Below are 22,547 nucleotides of genomic sequence, written 5' to 3' on the forward strand. Positions count from 1 at the left end.
CTTTTTAACCAAAAAAACATTTTTGAGTTTTCCTTCTGCACTTTTTATCTGTTGATATCCTGCTGAAATTTAATTAGTGGACTGCAGTTGCGCTTTTTTCAGGTGTCTAACTTTGGGCACACATGATCATTCATGTTTCTTCATGTGAACAGTTGATGATTTAGATCAGTGATTCTACAAAAAGAATGAGCTCTGCTCTGATAGAGTCACAGACAGGAGAGAAAAACAATGCTAAATGGAAATAATGGAAATGCAACTTACCATATAATCATGCATAGTTTAAATAACAAATCAATAGCTTTTAAAATGGGGGAGATCATCTTTATTTGTTGTTACTATCAGGCTGTGTGTGTGTGTCAATCAATCAATCTCTGCGATAATTAGTCAAAAATTTGTCACGTGATAGAAGTAGTCGAATTAGGCAGATGCCAGTATGGACAGACTGTGTGATATAAACAAACTATGCAAGGTAAAAAAAATACTTTTTTTTTTTGCCACTGTATTGCATCACTATGTGATGTGAAATCCAATGTAAAATCTTTCCTGAAACAAAACCATTTGAGAACCACTTATATAGATGCTGTAGATTCATCAGCACATGATGTGAGAACAGCAGGTGTTTCACAGCGGTGATACAGTGTGAATGTGTTGTTTGCTAATTTTCAACTGTGTTGCCTTGTTTGTGCGTGTGTGTATGTGCGTAAGCTCTGATTTGAGCCTGACACCGCAGAATTTGCTGCAGTGAGGATGGAAAGCCACCGAACTGATGAGAGAGAGCGAGAGGGAGAAAGTGTGAAAGGAAATGCAGCTGCATCCTCTCGTCCTGGCTCACTGTGAACTCCTGTGTTAGGTGTGTGTGTTTGTGTGCTCAGAGTATGACGCCGTCCATGAGGGAAAACGCACATTCCTGACTTGTCATTTATTCAGCACAGACAACTTTACAGAGGATCGGCAGGCAGAGTTTGTGTGTTGTCGGACTCTACAGTGATGCGTTGGAGGAGGCGGAGGTCTCCGGGACAGGGCAGGCAGAGGGAAACAAGGGGATCGGAGGCACCATTCACCATGCCCTTCTTCAGAGGTAACAAATTAGTGTGCTCATCTATGCACTACTCTTAACAGTGTTAGGTGCATGATTTGTAACATTCGGTGCATTGCTGTGTGTTTGTATGTGTATGTGTTGTAGTTTATAGTCCTGTGTACTGATGTGCTGCAGTCTCAGGTAAGCACTGCTCGCTCATTCATCATGCACTCTTTTCCATCACACACACTGATCGGCTTGCCCAGTGTTTACACACACACTTTACTATTCAGCAAACTCATTAGCTGTAAAAAGTTGATCTGTATTACTTTTTAATGACTTTTTATATTATATTATTTAATATTTTAATTTAGTTTAATATTTTTTATATTTAATTATAATAATAATAATAATAACAATGATAATAAAATGTATTATTTATGAAGCTTATAAATAATACATTTTTAATTGTATTATAAAGCTTATAAATAATACATTTTTAATACGTTTTTAATTTGTTGATATTGGGGTGTAACAGTACACAAAAATGACGGTTTGGTACGTACCTCGGTATTGAAGTCATGGTTAGGTACGGGTTTGGTACAGCAGGTGGAGAAAACTAAATATAAAATAGTTTTTTTTTTTAAATTATTTTTATTAAAAAGTGGTTTACTGAACAAATTGTATCTCTGTCTTTAAATAAGTTTAATTATAATTTACTTAAGGATAAAAAAAAAAAATCTATCTCTGCTAATGCTGTAAACTATATATATAGATAGCCCTTTCTTGCACATTACAATAATATTAAAGGCTACAATTAACAACAGAGCCCAAATTATTAAATTCAGTTGTTATTTATTTTTAGATATAATAATCAACACTCACATAAAAATTGTATGCAAATGTAAATTGAATTTAAGGCAGTTTTTGCATTAACTTCTAAATCGAATAATAAAATTATGTTTCTACTCCAGTTCATTGTTAAAATATATTCATTTAGGCTACACAGTGGCCGTCATAACTTGTCTTCATGACAGATTTATTTAAACATACATTAAACATATGCATTAAATAATCAAAACAGGTTGAGTAAAATAAAATGAATATATAGGCTAATATAGCGCATATATGTAGCATAAGAGTTCATTTCTCTATCGAGCTAAACAAGCTGTGGAGGACACTGAATGGCTTTTCTGAGGTAGGCTAAATGCTACGTTACATATTGTTTACAAGCTGTTTTATTGACGTCTTTCGGCGGTTGAAACACTGATGATACATTTCAGTAAGTTGTACTCTATCTTTCAACATACCTTCAGATGTTCATTTAAGTTTATTCTGTAGCTAGTAGGCTATTAAGAGGAAGAGATGATCGCGTTCACTCGCGCTCCACGCTGCCGCCCTGAACTGAGGCGCCAATACAGTGATCTGTCACGGCACATCAAAGAGCGACAAAACGGCATTTATTGTTTGAATTTCGCAAAGCTTATTGCGATTATTGGTGGTTAAAAGTGGTTAATGGGCTTCAACTCTGTATTCGTCAGTACACATGTGTACCGAACTGAGAGACACATACCAAAAATTCTCAGTACGAATACGTGTACCGTTACACCCCTAGTTGATATAGCTTTTATACAATTCTGAGAAGTTCAACATTCATTGAAAATGTTGTCAATGATGCAGTAAGGCCAAGAAATGTTAACACTTTTAATTGGATATTTGAACAGACATTATCAACCGTGGAATGGTAGTGATTTTCTGGCTTCTTTCCTCCATCTCTTACATATGTTAACTAGCGAATGAGGGCTGGTATGTTGGTCTCATGACTGCACTATCAGTCTACTGTTTATCAACCAGCCAGGCCTCAGATTTCTGCTCACTGACTCAACATCTGCAGTTCTTTTCATAATTGCTTTGTGGAATAAAACAGATAGAAAGCAGCAGAATAAAGCAGAGCATTGAGCTGTACCCTCTGGGCATGGGACATGGAGACCTTCAGCGCCAATCATCATATGACACTATCAGATGGGAGTATTGGAGCCAAAACTGAATTTTTTAGTGTTTCATGTGTGCACTCAGTAATGGACTGAACAGTTCATGCCGGTATTTATCTTTGGTGCATTTAAGCCATTTGCGAGTGAGTAAATTTGTTCGGTCTATGTAGTTAAGCCTGAGAAACGTGTTTTAATCAGTTTAGCTGTTTGTGTTTTCTTTTTAGGTACTGAGAGACGATTTTGAGAACAGGATGTTTTTGGCTCTCTGGGTGAGATTCTTGCATTTCATTTGATCCATATTTCATGAAACGGGTTTCTCAAAGTCTTCTGATTGTGGTCCAGGCAACGGCTCCAGAATGTTGAAGAGCTGAGATGCTCTTTCATTCTCTCTGTTTGTGTTGCTGGACGAGATTAAAAGAGATCTTTAGCATCTGGTTAATGCTGTATTGTTTTATTATTAACTCAAAACAGACGGTTTTGTAATTGGTGGTTTCTGCAGAGACTGTTGTTATACATTGATTGGATGTTTTTTTTAATGGAATTTAGCTGCCAGGTTTCATTTGAAGTTATAGGTCATTCATTACCTATAATCATTACCCATTGTGACTCTGCATATCCACTGTAATTTGGATTTTTATAGTTTATATGAGTACCCATGGATTGCAATAGAGAGCAAACAATTGCTCAAAAGTGTTGGGTCAGTCTTTTTTTTTTTTTTTTTTTTTTTTTTTGAAAGACATTTAGCAAGGATGTATTAAATTGATTAGAAGTGACAGTAAAGACTTTATAATGTTACAAAAAAATCTACTTCAAATAAATGCTGTTATTTTGAACTATTCGTCAAAGAGTCCTGAAATAGTATCATGGTTTCCACAAAAATATTAAGCAGCACAACTGTTTTCAGCGTTGATAATAATAAGAAATGTTTCTTCAACAGCAAATCAGCATATTAGAATGATTTCTGAAGGATCATGTGACACTGAAGACTGGAGAAATGATGCTAAAAATTCAGTTTTGCCATCACAGGAATAAATTACATTTTAAAATATATTCAAATAGAAAACACTTGTTTTAAATGGAAATAATATTTCACAAAATTGCTGTTTTTACTGTATTTTTATTCAAATAAATGCAGCCTTGGTGAGCATAAAAGACGTCTTTATAAAACATTAAAAAAAATCCCCAAACTGTAGTGTGTGTCAATACATTCGAAATGTCTTGAGTGAATATTTGATGAAACATCACTATGCATTTTTGTCATATTCAAGTAAACCAACCTACCTTTAAGTAACTGAAAGGCTTTGGCTGCACTGAATTTTGGAGGGAAAGTAGGTTATGTTGTCTGGGACCATTTCTTTACTCAGTCTTTATAAACATTGAGGTCTGGTCTGATCTGTGGTAATGCTTTGAAAGGATTTTACAGAGTTACAACAGTGTTTTGAATCTCTAAATGTTTCTGGTAGTATTTAAATGAGTGAGGCAACTCTGGATGGTTTGGAATTAGATTATATATGTGGTCCAGGAATTGCGGTTGTTCAGCTTCTTGAATTCCTCAAGTTGTGCTAAGGTGACATATAAGTTACTTCTGACATTTTTTTGCACTCCTAACTAAAGGCATCAGCTCATATTTGGCAGATGCAACTCAGCGCTAACCCCAGTGTTTGTTGTTGTCATCTTTGTTTATTTTTAGAGGTAACCGCTGAGAGTGTTCTGCCGCTTTAGTGCCATGCTACGACGGGCATGCTGGGATAGCTAAATCCCCAGGCCTGCTGACAAGACTCAATAGTATGTGCCCAGTGTGGGTCTTACAGCAGATTTGTGGATTCTTTTATCGTGATTAAAATTTAGATAAGAAAAAAGCATCCTAACAGGAAGGGAGATCTGAAAACATGTCTACAGAGAGTCTGAATCATCTGCTCTTTGTTGGAAGTTTGGTCGTTTTCTCTCAGCCAATCATCTCCATGGAAACAGACAGAATGACTTTCAGAAAGTCAGTAGGATGGTAGCCTGATGTGAAATCACCTGGTGTGAAAAAGTTTTAGTAACCACATTACATGCATAATGTCTCCATGTTGTCTACATTAACGAACGTCATGAGCCAAGTTGTGAACTGATGCTCAACACTCATGCTTGTAATTACATCATCTTCCACTTTAAAGCACTCTGCTACTCTTCCCTTTCCTCCATTTGCTATGATGTCATCCTCTCCATTTTGTTTTCTTTGGTTTTACATTCCTCAGTGAGTTAGGACTGATCAAGTATATGGCTGAATAAGTGTGCAGATGGCGTGCCTGTGTTTTACTGTATTATAGTGCTGATGTGGAAACGCCTCTATAACTTCCACTTGAGTTTCTGAAATATAGGGGTGGGGGGGATGGGAGTGAAGGTATAGAACGAGTCAAGAAACGGTGCTGACGGCTTGGCCCCACTATCCAGGCAGGAAATGAGCACCGTGTGGATTGTGTAAGTGCGAGCGTGTGTCTTTTTGCACGTGTGTTTGTGAGGCTCCAAGGCGCAAGAGGTGCATGGGCGTCCCCCGACGGCTCGTAATGCTCAGCAGATGTTTTCCACCTTCCATGTTCGTATTAATCCAGTTATGTGGACAACAAAGAAGCAATCTTTTCCAATACAGCTCTCTCTTTTCCAGCAAAAAACAACCCATTGCTCCGTTCTCACAGCGTTGATAGTTATCTCAGCTAGGCGGCCATTCCAGAGCAATAGTGTTCTCTCCATATTTCTCTCACACCCTCTTTCTTCCCTACGTGTCTGCACTCCATTGTTCCATTTCCTCAAATATAAGCCTGTTCCACCTATCGAATTGTTATTGAAGTTTGCCCAGTGGTAAATAACCCCTTTAGAGCAACTGAAGTCCTCACTGTCAATACGGTCTGCTGTGAATTATGGGTATTTCTTCTTTATAACAAGTCCATCAAGTTTCTTCACTGTTTGCTTTGTTTACATTCTCCAAGAGAGTTGAGGCAGAGGGCGTGAGGAGCACCGAATCGCTTTTTCCATTAAACCCTTTTCGTTAAATACTGTTCCAAGATGAGTTTTGTTTATTTTGGGAGATTTTCAGGGTTAAACGGAAAGAGTTGACCACCCAGACCAGTGCTAGGAGACTATGGAAAACTTTTGTTCATATACCAAAGGGGTTTGGATTGATTTGGACGCGTGTCATTCTCTTTACGCTGTTCATTCTCGAAATGTTTTCATCTTTGTGAGTGAATTAATTCATAAGCTATGTTTTTTTTTTTTTTTTTTTTTTTTTGCCTCAATACGTGCCTTTCATTCCGCTCATCCTTTGAGTCTGAATCTTCGTGCTGGCTGCTTGTTCTGGCACATGCAGACTCATCTTGGATGCTACAGGCCCACATTAGGAGCTTTTCCCTGACCACACACACCTCCCAATGGTGCAGTGAGGCCGCGGCCCTATTCTTTTTTGCTGGTTAACCCAACTCAGCTTCTTAGATCACTGAAAATATCTTTTCATTGCTGCAGGGAAACAATGGCATCACTCAGTGCAAGTGAGTCAGTGCATATTGATAAAGCACAATGAAATGTTTATTTGCTGTTCTTTTCAGGTGATGTCAGGTTAATTCTTCACTCTATATATTCATACATATGTGTGTGTGTCTATATAATAAATATATATATATATATATATATATATATATATATGCCTTACAGTTAATACAATAATATCGTTGTGTATATTTGTGTCACTCTTGCATGTGTGCAATGTAGCGGTCTCAATTATATCCTTATTGTGGAATCTCTCTCTCTCACTCTCACACACACACACACACACACACACACACACACACACACACACACACACACACACACACACACACACACACACACAGAGATCAGTGTCAGATTCAATGGTGGTGACAGAGGGTTATGTGAGTGGGTGTATGGGAAGGGAAGACCTTTTTCAAAATGCCCTCTGGCTGGTTTGAGGGACACACACACAATAAGGTTTTTAGAGCATCACTCAGCGTGTGCACCATTAGTTGTAGGTCCGAGTGAAGTGTTTAGTATCATAACATAATCAGTATGGTGTGCGTGTGTGTGGACCTATGAGGAATTGTATGTATTACGTGTGTGTTGTTGATCAGTAATGTAACTGTTACAGTGAGTGTGTCACAGCACAACAAGCAGTGGACTAACTGGTTTAGTAAATACTGGAGAACCTCCAGTGGAATGTAACCTATCATCTTAAATTCCCCAGAAGTGCGCTCTACAGCTCAATCTTGATCTGCACTCAATTTTCATACACACAAAATGTTGCATTCACAAAGTGTTGTCTTTTCTCTGTTCTTTCTTTTGTTGCATGATCCAGTCATTAACTGATAAATGGATAGTGCACATTTCCCCCAAAAATATTTTTTTAGCGAATAAATGAGTAAATATTGTGTAAATTAATATTAAAGGGATAGTTCACCCAAAAATGAAAATTACCCCATGATTTACTCACCCTCAAGCCATCCTAGGTGTATATGACATTCTTCTTTCAGACAAATATAATCAGAGTTATATTAAATAATGTCCAGGCTAATCCATGCTTTATAATGGGAGTGGATGGTGCCCCAATTTCTAAAGACAGAAAAAATGCACTCATCCATTATAAAAGAAGTCCACACGGCTCCGGGGGGTTAATAAAGGCCTTCTGAAGCGAAGCGATGCGTTTGTGTAAGAAAAATATCCATATTTCAAACTTTATAAACTGTAATCTCTAGCTTCCGCTAACTGTCATACGTGCGTTCACAAGAGAGTGGTGTCCCAGCTTATGACGTAGGACTCATGCGCAGTGTGAGCTCCGGTGACGAACACGGAAGCGCAGAGAAGAGAGCAAAACAAAACACCGGTCATGAATTAAAAGTACAAAACTAGGATTTGTTAAGAAAAATGTCGGAGGATTTCGATATAAGCCAAGAGAAGACTTTGTTTTTTGCCCAGCCATATTTGTTTGAACTGGAGTATACCGACCAGGAACTACGGGAGATGGAGGAGGCTGCAGCAGCAAAACAAACTGAAAAACTGTTGGCCGAGGCATGTTTATATTGTCGGAGTAAATGCCAATCACTAGCAAAAACCACGTTAGCCAAACCCCGTAAGTCACATGACCAAAAACAGCAGGCTAAGAGGGAGACAACACACCAAGATAGCAAGCAGTAAACAAACCGCGCAAAGAGCGGTAACTCACCCATCTGATGAGCTGAAAGTGGTTGAAGACGCAACAGGTAGAGAGCTCACAACAAGGTAGAGAGCTAGCAGCAGCCCGATGGCAAAACTTGCAGGCAGTAAAAATTGCGGTCAACAATCAAGTCCAAAGCACCAACAGTTAGAACTGGATTAAAAAGCACAGTAATCCGATGGTGATATAGAAATACAAATAAAGCAGTAATCCGATCCGTGCAGCAAAACAAACAAACAAACAATCCAGGTTTGAAGCGGCAGCCAGTCATGCACAGCGCTCTGCATCTCCCTTTGATGTCGGCGCACGTAATCTTAAGACTTTAGCTTTGTTGAAGCAACCCGGATATTCACAAGAAATCAGCATTTTAACATAAAATGTAGAGTATAGCTCAAATAATTCGCTTCTTCGTGTGGATTTCCTTTGCTGTACACAACTTGGTTCTCGTGAGACTAGCATATTCTTACTGGAGCTCACGCTGCGCATGCGTCTTACATCACAAGCTGGAACGCCACTCTCTCGTGAACGCGTGTATGACAGCTAGCGGAAGTTAGAGATTACAGTTTATAAAGTTGTAAATATGGACATTTTTCTTACACAAACGCATCGCTTCACTTCAGAAGGCCTTTATTAACCCCCGGAGCCGTGTAGACTTCTTTTATAATGGATGAGTGCATTTTTTCTGTCTTTAGAATTTGGGGCACCATCCACTCCCATTATAAAGCATGGATTAGCCTGGACATTATTTAATCTAACTCTGATTATATTCGTCTGAAAGAAGAATGTCATATACACCTAGGATGGCTTGAGGGTGAGTAAATCATGGGGTAATTTTCATTTTTGGGTGAACTATCCCTTTAAATCATATTAAAGTGATGGTTCCCCCTAAAACTGAAAATTCTGTCATCATTTACTCAAACTTTTATGGGGTTCTTTCTTATGCTAACACACACACAAAAAAAGATATTTTGAAGAACGCTGGGAAACAAACAACACTGGATGGTCGAAAAACAAAACACTGAGAGATTTCTCTTATTTTCTTTTTTTAATGTTCCACAAAACAAAGAAAGTCTTACAGGTTTGGAACAACATGAGGCCAAGTTTGGTGGTATATTCAAATAAGAAACATCTTGTTTTTTAGTTGATTTAGCTTATTTTAATTCTTGTTTTGTTTTGTTATTTCAAAACATTTTAAGTCATTTTGAGTCATTTGGACATTTGCTGAGGCCCCCTTGTGGGCCATGGTCTCCTAGTTTAGAACCACTGATCTAGAAATAGTTTGACTGTCCTGCTCAGACACTGAGTAATTATAATCACATGCCTCTGTTGACCAGTGTTTGAATTCTCAAAAACAGCTGACTAAAATCCCAGGTGAAAAAAAAAAAAAAGTACACTTCCATAATGTACTTAAAGTGCTCTATTTTCGCGCACTAATTTTGTACTTAATATACTAAAAATTCTTCTTTAGTACTTCTTAAGATAATCGTAAGAACATCTAAGTGCACTCAACTGTGCTATTTTGAGACACCATGAATATGAATTAAAACGTGTACACTTTGTGTACTATAGGTGTTAACTAAATACATTTTTTTAATACAGAGTATGTTAAAAGCACATTTTAGTTCATATTCATTGTGTCTCAAAATAGCACAGTTGAGTACTGGTTCTGGTGGGGAAAGAAAGGGAGGTTGGGAGACAGATATAGGAGGAGGGAGGGTGTCTGACAGACTTAATTGAGTTTATAGGCAGTCGAGAGGAGATAGTGGCATCTTTATATACTGGAGAACAGATCAGCCCAGTGCTTTACTGAAAGACAGGCCAGCTGGAAGCCTATGCACAGCTCAGTCAAAGAGTCACACCACCTCAGTGTGTGTGTGTGTGTGTGTGTGTGTGTGTGTGTGTGTGTGTGTGTGTGTGGAGGAGGCCTAACTCCTCCTCCTCCTCCTCCTCCTCCTCCTCCTCCTCTCTCTCTCTCTCTCTCCAAACTTGTGTGTGTGCAGGCCTCAGTTTCTATATGTTTGGCATACTATTGGACTGTTGTTCAGCTGCATCTTTTGATCCTTGTGAACAGGTTAGTCCATTTGCTCACATATTTGACATATTTGTATACATTTATGTTTGTGTATGTGTGTGTTTGTGTGTATTCCTGCTCTTTTTGTATCTGCAGTATATGGATTGTTGCAGTTCTGATTTGCTAAGATGTGCTGATAGCAGAATACAGACAGAAATACACACACTTGTGTGTTATTTAAGATTACGTAAGGTGTTATATTGCTAATCCAGCATGAGTTCATTGATTTTAAGGCTGACTCAGATTTGTGAGGTGTTGCATCAGTGATGGATTAATTACTGTTTAACTATCTTTGGTTTGTTGTTTCTTCAGCACGGTTCATTATATCTGTCCGTCAGTCAGTTTTGTGGGCGGGATTAGCACACACACCTAGAGGCAATGAACAATGGGCATGTAAACAGCAGGTGTGTGTTTATATACACCTAAGGGCTCAACACTAATACGAACTGTCGATGTGTGCATGTATTTAAATTCTCTTGCATTTACTTCCCATTCTGCCCCCCGCTCTTTTTGTTTGACCCCTTCAGTGGCCATTTGTTGATTATTATACAGAATGAATGCACTTTCCTCGCTGTCTATGCTGAAAGCAGCATCCTGACACACATTACTCTCTGTAAAGCCCTTCAGAGCTCTGATAGTGTTGTGTTTTACTGCCTGACTGGCTTTTTGAAATAAAAAAATAAAAAAGAAGAAGCTTAGTTTGAATCAGTGACAGGGACCAACTCTTAGGATATGAACATCTTTCATTAGAGAAATGGGTGATTGTGTTTAAAAATAACCAGTATTGTTGTATTGTTTCCCCTGGTTGGTTATACTCCTTTGCCACTAAATAGTTTATCTTTATTTTCTATAGAAAGTCCAAAATCTTACCATAATCCAAGGCATTTAGTGTGCACATAATATGATTCCCCCCCATCTCTTAATAAATGTTTTACAGGTGTCCCCTTTAAAACAACTGCTTGATTAATAAGAGATTACATTTTTGTCATGCGTCATTTATAATTTTACTTCTAATAACAAGCTTAAAACTCAGTTTTATGCTTCAAAAGAATATTTTCAAAAACATTTTGCAATGAAATAGATAATATTATATTAAAAACACATGATTTGACATAATTGTGTTCAAATGTCTAGGAAATAATTGTAATGAGCATAAACTGTACTGAGAAATCTGTTCTTTGGTGGTGACTAAATATTTTTGCATTTCTGCAACAGCACGTGCAGTTCTATTCAAATCCACTAGAGGGAATAACAAGACTGCTTATCTCTGCATTGAACTCTACGTGATCTGCCTATATTTGCCCTACTCATGTCCTTTTAACTTTGCTATGGTCTTTATTTTAAATCTCTGCATAATTAAGCACCTGGCGTAACCGATGGATGGTTCACCCTCCTACATTTGTAAAGGCTGTCATGTACAGAGAGATCGGGTGAACAACAGACTCAATGGCCCCGGGGCTTGGAGAGAAGTCCTTTTTTTGTTTTTTTTACTGAGAGAGATTATGGTGTCTGCACTGCTGTTTACAGTATGAAGAGGAAGACAGAGAGAGAAAGAGGCAGAGAGCATTTGCCTTAGTAGGATATAGGCTGAAGTAGATTGAGGGATTGAGTTTTTCCTCCCTTTTAAGGGATTATATGCCAGAGTGTGGGGTTGTGTGCATAAAATTGTATTGGAAAGTGTATTTTAATACTATTTAATAGTCTTGCCATGAGGGATGCAGAAGACCGACTTCATGCATGCACACATGATCATTATTATGTATATGTACATATTAAAATGTGTCTGCGAGCATGCATTCACGTTTTGCTACCAACAACCTAACAGGAAATATGAGAGATTACGCTGCTTTTGTTCCATCTTCTGTTTACTCTATTATGACTCTTGGGATCTGGGAAAAAAAAAAAAAAAAAAAAAAGACGCAGTTCTACATCAAATGCTGTCCAAGATGCAGCTCCAACTGTTGTGCAGTGGTGTTCTGAAATGAGGAAGTTTTCTTTTTAATGTAAATTCATGTTCCAGTTACACTTTTTTTAAACAAAGTATATTTCTAATCAATGAAGTGCTTTTTAAAAACATTTACATTTATTCCAAAATAATAACGATAGAGCACAGTAAGAAATTATTTTCATATTATCAGTCATCATGGCTCAGTAAACACTACGGGTGTCATGGTGGTCACAGGCACGGAGATGTAGCCTACGTTTAATTTCACCAAACTGATTGCTCTCTAAAAACCCCTCACAGATCATGTTCTCAAGTTTGAATGTGACGTGACATTAAGCTGTGATATATAAGTGGGTGAGTTGACTTTCTTATTAATTAGTCTGCCCATTAAAGGGTTAGTTCAGCCAAAAATGAAATTTCTGTCTTTAAGTACTCACCCTCATGTCGTTCCATCCAAATCCGTAAGACCTTCGTTCATTTTCAGAATCAAAGTGCGATGGAAGCAGTTTCCATTCATTCTCAATTACTCCCCACCAAACCCACAGCATGCTTTAGGGGGTCTGTTAAAACTCATTGGACTCAGGGGAGGCAAGAGACGCTGCCTCGTGCTGTAACTATAAACACTGGTGTGGCATTGGGATTTTGACTTATATACTTTTTAATGTCATATTTCATAATATTTTATTTTTGTACTGTGGATTATTTTCTCATCCAAATTTTTGGAGGAGCTGCTGCCTCCCTTGCCTTCTCGGAGGAAACACTTCTGGTGCATACTTCACTGGACATCTAGATTTGTGTGATTCAGAAGGGTGGTTGGTTATTTGAAACTTTTAAAACACTGAACAAGACAAGATAGTCCCGCCCCAAACAATTACACACTTCAGTTCTAAATGCTGTTAGTTTGTGTTTGTGGGATTTTTCAGTGACTTTTTAGATGTTACATTATTACTTAAGTTGGTGGCAGCAAGTGACTTTCTTTATGAGTGAGTCATTGAATCATTCATTCAACCAATTTGTTCAAAAACACAGATTCATTCAGAAATTACTGTCTTTTATGATCGGTTCTGTCACAAACTGCTCTGAGACACGGGTTGAGGATCCAAATGCAGCTTTTATTGGGGCAATCCAGAATCGTAATCCATATAACAGGCAAGGGTCAAAATCACTGGGCAAACAATACAAACAATGACAGAGTCCAAGACACAAGCAAACAGGGAAATCCAGGGAGACAAGCAGAAGATCAAAATCATGAGTCGGAAAACCAGAAATAATGCTCAGAAATCCAGTGTGAGACATACAAGACTTCGCAAAGAGTGACTGAGTTAACCAGGTTTATATAGACAGAGTTAACAAGGGTAAATGAGAAACAGCTGAAACTAATCAGGGATAATGAGTCTGGGCAAAGGATTCTGGGATATGTAGTTCATGGTGAAATGACAATGTTCTGGGGAGAAGTGCCCTCTGGTGCATATCCTGGGCACTCCAGCTGGTGATTGTAACAGATTCATTGAATCATTCCCTCAACCAGTTCATTAAAACACACTGATTCCTTCAAGATTCCTTGATTCCTTTGGCCTTTTTTGGAATTATTTTCATTGGTGGAGCAAAAACAGATGAAGTTGTGTTTAAAAGTATTATTACAAGTATTATTATACTCAATATTAACTGTTCTATAAAATCTCACTCACAATCATGCTGTTTTTTTCTGAACACTGTTGTGATTACATGCAGCACTGCTGATATTCATGAACATCAGGACTCTTGCTTGTGTTCACTTGCTCAATCGCCACTAACTTTACTTCAGTATTGTGACTTATTTCCAAGTGAAGCCATCAAACTGACATCATCAGAAAACCAAAGAATAAAGCAAATTTTCAGATTTTGACCAAAGACAAACTTTTTTCTGTGGATTAACTTGAATGGTTAATTGTTCACCACAAGTCTAGTCATGTGTGCTAAGAAAGTAAAAAGGGCTAATTTTATTACATGTGGACTTTAATCAAGTATTAGCTATAATATATATATATATATATTGCTTGCAGTGTAAAGTGTGGGCACAGATGAAAGTGAAGCGTGTCATTTCAGAGTCACAGGATCTCACTTCAGAGAAAGGGGTGTAAAAGTGAAGGAGGTGTGCAGAGATTGTATGAGAAAGAGTTCTAGCTTTAACCTCCAGAGCAGTTCTAATCCTCTCAGATGGCGGAGTGGAGGGCATTCTTTCTTTGGGTTTATTCATCCCTCTCTTCTCTCCTCTCATGTTACTCTGTTTCTTCCTGCCTGTTGAAAAACTGAGAGGCTGATTGAAGGGCCAGGTGCTGTTGCTGTAGAGAAGTTGCACAGTATAAAGTCATCCTGATTGCCTCTCTACCCACCGCGCCCACCCAGGATGCTAGTGGCAGCGCTCACAAAGCTACTATAATCAGATCAAATGTGCAGCTTTTACATTGATCTGATCACATTCCGAATCAGTGCACTAATTCCCAGCCTTACGTTCTCTTTTAAATGTGTTTTCTCGTTCTTCTCTCCTTTTCCTATTCCTCCTTCCTGAGCCATACAATTCACTCAGAGGGCATCTTTTTGCCACGTTATGCTGTGTTTGTGTTTTGCCTCCCAGATGGTGTAGGCATGTTTATGCGGCTGAGGTTTATGTGTGTGTGAAACTGAGGTCTTCAGAGTTTTGGCTCTCATCATCTTACAGTGATGTACTCACTACCTCACGAGCACCATAAACCACTTCTCATCTATCATCTCTCCATCTTTCTCTGCAGTACTCATCTGCTTCTGCTTAAATACATTGCACATTTTCTGTTTTGTTTGAGTTTCTAAGGTTTTCACCTCATCTTATAACACCCTCTATTTAAACAATATTATTTTAAGTCTTAAAGCTCCTCCGTGTTGGGAATGCGAATGACTGGGAAGGCAGGAGGGGATTATTCATTTACTGCAAACAAATCTTCCAACAGCTCCACATAGTTTCTGGGTTTTCTTCGTAATTAGTTTTGGTCTGGTCCTCCATATTCTTTCTTTCTTCAATAATGTCTGTGTGGTGAGGAGCTTTAGGAGGCCTCAACCCCCTCCTCACTAATCTCTCAACAATATTGTTGGGAAATGGCTCCAGAGGACCGAGTGAAAAGGAGGGAGCAAAACCAGGATAGGAGGAATAAAGTAGGCGTTCCCTCCTCCAAGGCTCGGTTCATGGGGTTTTCACAAAGTCTGCCATGAGTTAAAAAACAGAGAAAAGAAGGGGGGCTCTCTCTCCTATTTCTCCTTCCCTATTTCTCTTCACTCCACCCTCTTTCCCTCCCACCACTCCTTCTTTTTGCTTCTCTTTCTAAGCCCCCTAAATGTGACCGTGTTCTTCTGCACCCCTCACCCTCTGTTGCAGCAGAGCAGAACTGCACATGCTAGTGTCCTTTTCCATTTCCTTTGTCATTTTGTCCTGTGGGAATTGGAAAAGTGGGTCCTGGTCTATGATCCAGGTGAGTGTTGAACAGGTTTTGGACAGAACTTTGTTTTGAATATACTTCCTAGCCAATATCACTACAAACTTGCTTGTCAGAATGAGATGAAATAGTCTGAAAGTTTTTGCTTCCAGTGACCATTTTAATTTAGTTTTTCATGCCAATGCAACTTGCAAAATCTGTGCGGTGTGTCCTGGCAATTACTTCCACAGGTTGACAAATTGAGTTTGTGGGATTTGATGAGGCTCACTGATGAGGCTATGACAGTGAGTGAGAAGCGTAGTTTTACAGTCATGTTTTTATGACTGACAGCTGGATAATGACAGAAAATTCCCAGCATCTAGGCCTTTGGAGAACTTTGTGTATATGGAGCTGATGATTGACAGCCAGTGTATTGTAAGAGCCAGAGGGAAGAGAGATGTCATGAGAGATCTTCTGTGCTGCTGGAGTAATGAAACCTGCTGTGCTATCAGAGTTTCGCCTCCCTTTTCTCATTCTGTTTCCCGTGTAGGAATGAAGTAATGATTTTCAAGCAACTCTGCAGGTTTGACAGAAGGTGCTGAAACTAAAGATGCTGACACAGCTTTTATGATGATTGAGGGAGCAGAATATGTTATGGTCATAGACGAGTGTGAAGAAAAGCCAATTGAAACTAAGTTGGTATGCTGGGAGAGATGCCATGTGCTTACACTAACATGCAGTTTTGTAACATGGGGAAAATCTGATCATTCTTCTGCTCCATGTCTTGTAACATTAACTCATTTTCATTATCAGTTCTGCTGGAGGTATGATCACGGAAACACAGCATACAGATGTCCCCTAAAGCATTTTACTCTTTAGCTGTTTAGCTGTTTCACTCACTGTTAGTGTCAATGTCAGTCAAGCATTCCTATGAAGATCAACAATATTGTTGTTGTCACATTTAATCATAGTAACAGTTGGTTGGTGTGCTGCACAGGTTCACATTGCAGCTGGAGCCACTGCTGTCATTGAGAAACAGGTCCAGTTTCTTCTAATACCTTGGTGAACCCATAATTAATAATATGGGGGAAAAGGATAATGGATGTTTCTTCAACTATGGACACTCATGGAAAATAAAGCCTCTTAAAGGGAATGGGATAGTTCACACATAAAAAAATGTGGTGCTTTAAAAAGTCCATACGTGATCCATATAAATCGAGTGGTTTAATCCAAGTCTCCTGAAGACCCTGCTGAGAAATCCAGCATGAATTCCATGTTGGTCCAGACTGGTTTATGCTTAGAGCTGGTATAGTGCTGGTATGCTGGTCTAGTTGGTGGACCAGCATAGTCATGCTGTTCTCAAGCAAAACTGAGCTGGAGTAGCTGGTCCACCAGCACTCCCACTTCCCATGCTGATAACCAACATCCTGTGCTGGTGGTCCCAGCATGCAAAACATTCCTTATGATGAGCAATGCAGGATTTTTCAGCAGGGGAGACGCACTCACTTTATAGATCAGACTTTCAGTGGAGGGACAGACATCTCTGAGATTTCATTAAAAATATAATTTGTGTTTTAAAGATGAACTAAAATCTTATGTATTTGGAATGACATGAAGGTGAGTAAAAGATGACAGAATTGTCATTTTTGGGTAAACTAATGCTTTAAAACACACTTTTCACTCTATTGCTAGTTTATTTACAGTAATTAAACTGTGCAAAACAACAGTGTTGTATTGCATGGTAAAAAGTTTCCATGTCCGTTTTAATGTGCTTTTCATATATCAAAAAGAACAAATCAGAGACCCCTGGGTCTGAAGTTGAAGAAACACCCGGATATTACTATTGAAAGATGTATTTTCTGTATAAATGCAGCATTATTTCCATACCATTTTTTTTTTTAAATCTCAGCTAAAAGTGATAAGCGATGAGTTTTGGACAGGACTATAGGATTTTATGGTAACACTTTACAATAAGGTTCATTAGTTAACATTAGTTAAATACATTAGTTAACATGAACTAATAATGAACTGCACTTCTACAGCATTTATTACTCTTTGTTAATGTTAATTTCAACATTTACAAATACATTATTAAAATCAAAAGTTGTATTTGTTAACATTACATAAACAAACTATGAACAGCTGTATTTTTATTAATTAATGTTAACAAAGATTAACAAACACCGTAACAAATGTATTGCTCATGTTTAGTTCATGTTAATACATTATGTTAACAAATGAACCTTATTGTAAAGTGTTACTGTTTTTATTTATATGACAGGGAAGAAGAGGTAGAAAGGACATTTCTGTGAACAATATTTATTTTTGCAATTACATGTGGTACTGCTGGTGGCGCAGAACAATAATTGCTGAAATATTTAGTTTAAAAAGCTGTTTGGCATTCTATTTCACAAAGTCATTTCACAGTTAAGAAAGCTCAAGCCTCAAGACAGCCTAAATAATTACAGTAAATATTTATATATTTAATGAGTGTAAATGAGCTTTATTTTTGCAGAGGCAATACTTACACAGCGAAGCGATGAGTTGCAAAAATTAAAAAGACAGTATTCTTGCAAATTCAGCTGGCACTCGCTGAAACGCTCACACACCTGCTCAAACCCAGACAACATAAGCCTGCAAGCCGACTGACACACAGTTCTGTGACTCTTTGTTTATATGTGTGAAGATCTAGCATTTGGTTTTTCTTATTTTCTCTCATTTGCTCTCTCTCTTTGCACAGTGTGTCTTTTGTTAATTGTTAGATTCTTCTTACAGTTCTTACTGTGTTTAACAATGCATATGTGTGTGCTTCTGTGGTTCAGAGAGCGAGAGCTTTTCTGTGAGTGTGCATGTCATACAGATCACACACATACACACAGTTGAGAAAACAGACATTTATCAGCAGTCTGTCATCAACGGTCTTATGTAATGGAGTATGTGAGTGTGCGAGTGGAGGGGACAGATCCAGGGTTCCTTACATAACTAAATGACTGGGGCACCCCAGTGATTGTGCCAGGAGCTTCTGGTAGCACACAGATCCATCATTTCTAGTTTGGTGAGGAGAATTGCTTCTCTGTGAAAATGTGATTTGATGAAACATCTCAACAAAAGGTCTATATGAGGGGGTTTTAAATTTGAACCCCAGGTGGCTGCAAAGGGAAAAGGTAAAATGAAGAACAACAGTGTTGTAGTAGTTTAAACTTAAGTACATGGGGTTGATTCCCAGGGAATGAATAAACTGATAAACTGAATACAGTGTAAGCTACTTTAGAAAAAAGCATCTACCAAATGTCAAATTCTGTAAATTTTACATTTACTTTATTACAGTTTCATTCTGCTTTCTGGAAATCATGAGATTAATCACAATTAATTTATTCTGTAGACAGCCATAGTTTGTTTCTCTTGAGGTTTATACATTATAATCCAGTCATATGATACAGAGAACAAGGATTATTATCTTTTATATTTCAGATATAATATAAAAGTCTTCTATTTTAATCTATTTAAAAATGTAATTTATTTCTGTGAATTTTCAGCAGCCATTACACTCAGTTATCAGTGTCACATGATTTTTCAGAAATCATTCTAGCTGCTCCCTCCAGAGGTCGCATTCGTCGACCACATACGTCATTGAGATTGTCTCATTTTGGAAAGTTACCATTATAAATTGACTGTTATTCCTTGTGAGGTGTAAATTACTGTATTTTTATCCTTACCTTTGAATATAATGAAGCAGCCTCAATGACATATGCGGCTGACAAATGTGACGCCCGGAGGGTGCAGCCTTTGAAATGAGACACAGAATCTAATATGCTGACTTGGTGAAACATTACGTCATTATTATCAATGCTAAAAATAGTTGTGCTGCTTAATTCCATTTTTATGGAATCTTTGATACCGTTTTTTTTTCAGGATTCTTTGATAAAGAGAAAGTTTAAAAGAACAGCATTTATTTGAAACATTATAAACTTTACAAATAAATAACATTGTAACATTATAAATGTCTTTACTGTCACTTTTCATGAATTGAATGCATTCTTGCTGAATAAAAGTATTAATTTCTTTTAAAAAAATCTTACAGACCCCAAACCTTTGAGCAGTAGTGTATTTTTTTTATTTTGTACAATGGTCTGTCTGAATACTAAATTCTGATTGGCTGGAAGCTGTGCAATAAAACCGTCAGCACAACATGGATTACCCCTTACTTATTTCTCTTTATTTGTTTATTTATTAGTTTGTTTGTATAATTTGGTCTCTACAAATGATATATAATATATAGCTGCCTTTTTTTTTTTTTTTAGGAAGCAGGTCCATCACTAGTAGGGGAGCATCATATTTGGGGGTCCGTGGAATAACACAAGGTTTGAAAATCCCTGGTCTAGATCATTAATTTTCTGGGAAGAACTCCTCTTTTCCAGAACCATCTACAGGTACTGGTCATATAATTAGAATATCATCAAAAAGTTGATTTATTTCACTAATTCCAATTAAAAAAGTGAAACTTGTATATTATATTCATTCATTACACACAGACTGATATATTTCAAATGTTTATTTCTTTTAATTTTGATGATTATAACTGACAACTAAGGAAAATCCCAAATTCAGTATCTCAGAAAATTAGAATATTGTGAAAAGGTTCAATATTGAAGACACCTCGTGCCACACTCTAATCAGCTAATTAACTCAAAACACCTGCAAAGGCCTTTAAATGGTCTCTCAGTCTAGTTCTGTAGGCTACACAATCATGGGGAAGACTGCTGACTTGACAGTTGTCCAAAAGACGACCATTGACACCTTGCACAAAAAGGGCAAGACACAAAAGGTGATCTCATCTCACACAAAAGGTAATTGCAAAAGAGGCTGGCTGTTCACAGAGCTCTGTGTCCAAGCACATTAATAGAGAGGCGAAGGGAAGGAAAAGATGTGGTAGAAAAAAGTGTAAAAGCAATAGGGATAACCGCACACTGGAGAGGATTGTGAAACAAAACCCATTCAAAAATGTGGGGGAGATTCACAAAGAGTGGACTGCAGCTGGAGTCAGTGCTTCAAGAACCACTACGCACAGACGTATGCAAGACATGGGTTTCAGCTGTCGCATTCCTTGTGTCAAGCCACTCTTGAACAACAGACAGCGTCAGAAGCGTCTCGCCTGGGCTAAAGACAAAAAGGACTGGACTGCTGCTGAGTGGTCCAAAGTTATGTTCTCTGATGAAAGTAAATTTTGCATTTCCTTTGGAAATCAGGGTCCCAGAGTCTGGAGGAAGAGAGGAGAGGCACACAATCCACGTTTCTTGAGGTCCAGTGTATAGTTTCCACAGTCAGTGATGGTTTGGGGTGCCATGTCATCTGCTGGTGTTGGTCCACTGTGTTTTCTGAGGTCCAAGGTCAACGCAGCCGTATACCAGGAAGTTTTAGAGCACTTCATGCTTCCTGCTGCTGACCAACTTTATGGAGATGCAGATTTCATTTTCCAACAGGACTTGGCACCTGCACACAGTGCCAAAGCTACCAGTACCTGGTTTAAGGACCATGGTATCCCTGTTCTTAATTGGCCAGCAAACTCGCCTGACCTTAACCCCATAGAAAATCTATGGGGTATTGTGAAGAGGAAGATGCGATATGCCAGACCCAACAATGCAGAAGAGCTGAAGGCCACTATCAGAGCAACCTGGGCTCTTAAAACACCTGAGCAGTGCCACAGACTTGATCGACTCCATGCCCTGTCCGCATTGCTGCAGTAATTCAGGCAAAAGGAGCCCCAACTAAGTATTGAGTGCTGTACATGCTCATACTTTTCATGTTCATACTTTTCAGTTGGCCAAGATTTCTAAAAATCCTTTCTTTGTATTGGTCTTAAGTAATATTCTAATTTTCTGAGATACTGAATTTGGGATTTTCCTTAGTTGTCAGTTTTAATCATCAAAATTAAAAGAAATAAACATTTGAAATATATCAGTCTGTGTGTAATGAATGAATATAATATACAAGTTTCACTTTTTGAATGGAATTAGTGAAATAAATCAACTTTTTGATGATATTCTAATTATATGACCAGCACCTGTACATTAATTCAATGCCTAAGGATCAGCTTTATAAGTTTAGTATTCTGTATCCCGCCATTTTGAGCTTCACACAGACGTGAGTCAGAGTCCATATTTCCAAATTTCAAAGATAAGATTTGAGCATCGCTCAAGCCATAAACAATAGTCAATTATAAGTTAATCAACCCACAGCTCTGGGTGCCCTTGCTCTGTTAGTTGTTTTTACTTGCAAGAAGCAAATCCTCCTGTGCTTCCGTCTCTGGCAGCATGTCCGCTGTCCTCGTTTGCACAGAGACTTTTGATGTAGGATTTGAGCTGCTCCACCCCGCTTTCTCCATCCTATCATAGCGTGAGCTGAACGACAAACCTGATGTCCCTTTAAACCTCCCCTTCTCTGCATGCAGAACACAGTCCTCCTTCTCATTCAGATAAACTGAGCAGTTTAGCTGGAATTACAATCCCCTAATCCAGCGCTGCGTGGAGGAGTTTAAAAGAGACGAACGCACAGAATAATCAAATGAAATGAATAGAATGAAATGAGAGTTTGAAATACATAAATAGATGAAAGAGAGTCTGAAAATGAGATTACGGCAATAAAGAATGGTTTTATAGACGATTGTCGAGCACAGAGGAGAAATGGAGAAATGCAGCTGGAGCACTGTAGGGGTGTATGTGTAATCCAGCGTGTGGATGGACAGTTAGGGGTTGTAATCTGCCATGTTCTTGCTCCACTATATGCTGCCAGACGTTGAGTCGGATTATTAATCCACAGCCAATTATTCCAAATCTCAATCTGCAGCCAGATGTCCACTGCTCTAGATTCAGCCTACTGATGATAAATCATGGACCGTCACAC

The 22,547-nt window shown here is 38.3% G+C and overlaps 1 protein-coding gene across 5 annotated transcripts in view; it reads left to right on the plus strand.

Annotated features, from left to right (window-relative positions):
- The window catches only part of nhsl2 (NHS-like 2), an 83,743-nt gene that overhangs the window by 12,370 nt on the left and 48,826 nt on the right, over window positions 1–22,547 (plus strand). Inside the window, exons 1-2 of one of the 5 annotated variants that reach the window (XM_051898939.1) lie at window positions 833–850; window positions 933–1,078. The exons of 3 other annotated variants lie outside the window; for them this stretch is intronic. In XM_051898939.1, the coding sequence (XP_051754899.1) occupies window positions 988–1,078 (91 nt within the window). In that variant the 5' untranslated portion in view covers window positions 833–850; window positions 933–987. Of the gene's footprint in view, window positions 1–725; window positions 1,079–22,547 lie in introns of those variants that run through there. One more of the 5 variants, XM_051898938.1, reaches the window with a different exon arrangement.

Source organism: Ctenopharyngodon idella, chromosome 7, assembly GCF_019924925.1.
Source record: "Ctenopharyngodon idella isolate HZGC_01 chromosome 7, HZGC01, whole genome shotgun sequence".
Taxonomy (NCBI): domain Eukaryota; kingdom Metazoa; phylum Chordata; class Actinopteri; order Cypriniformes; family Xenocyprididae; genus Ctenopharyngodon; species Ctenopharyngodon idella.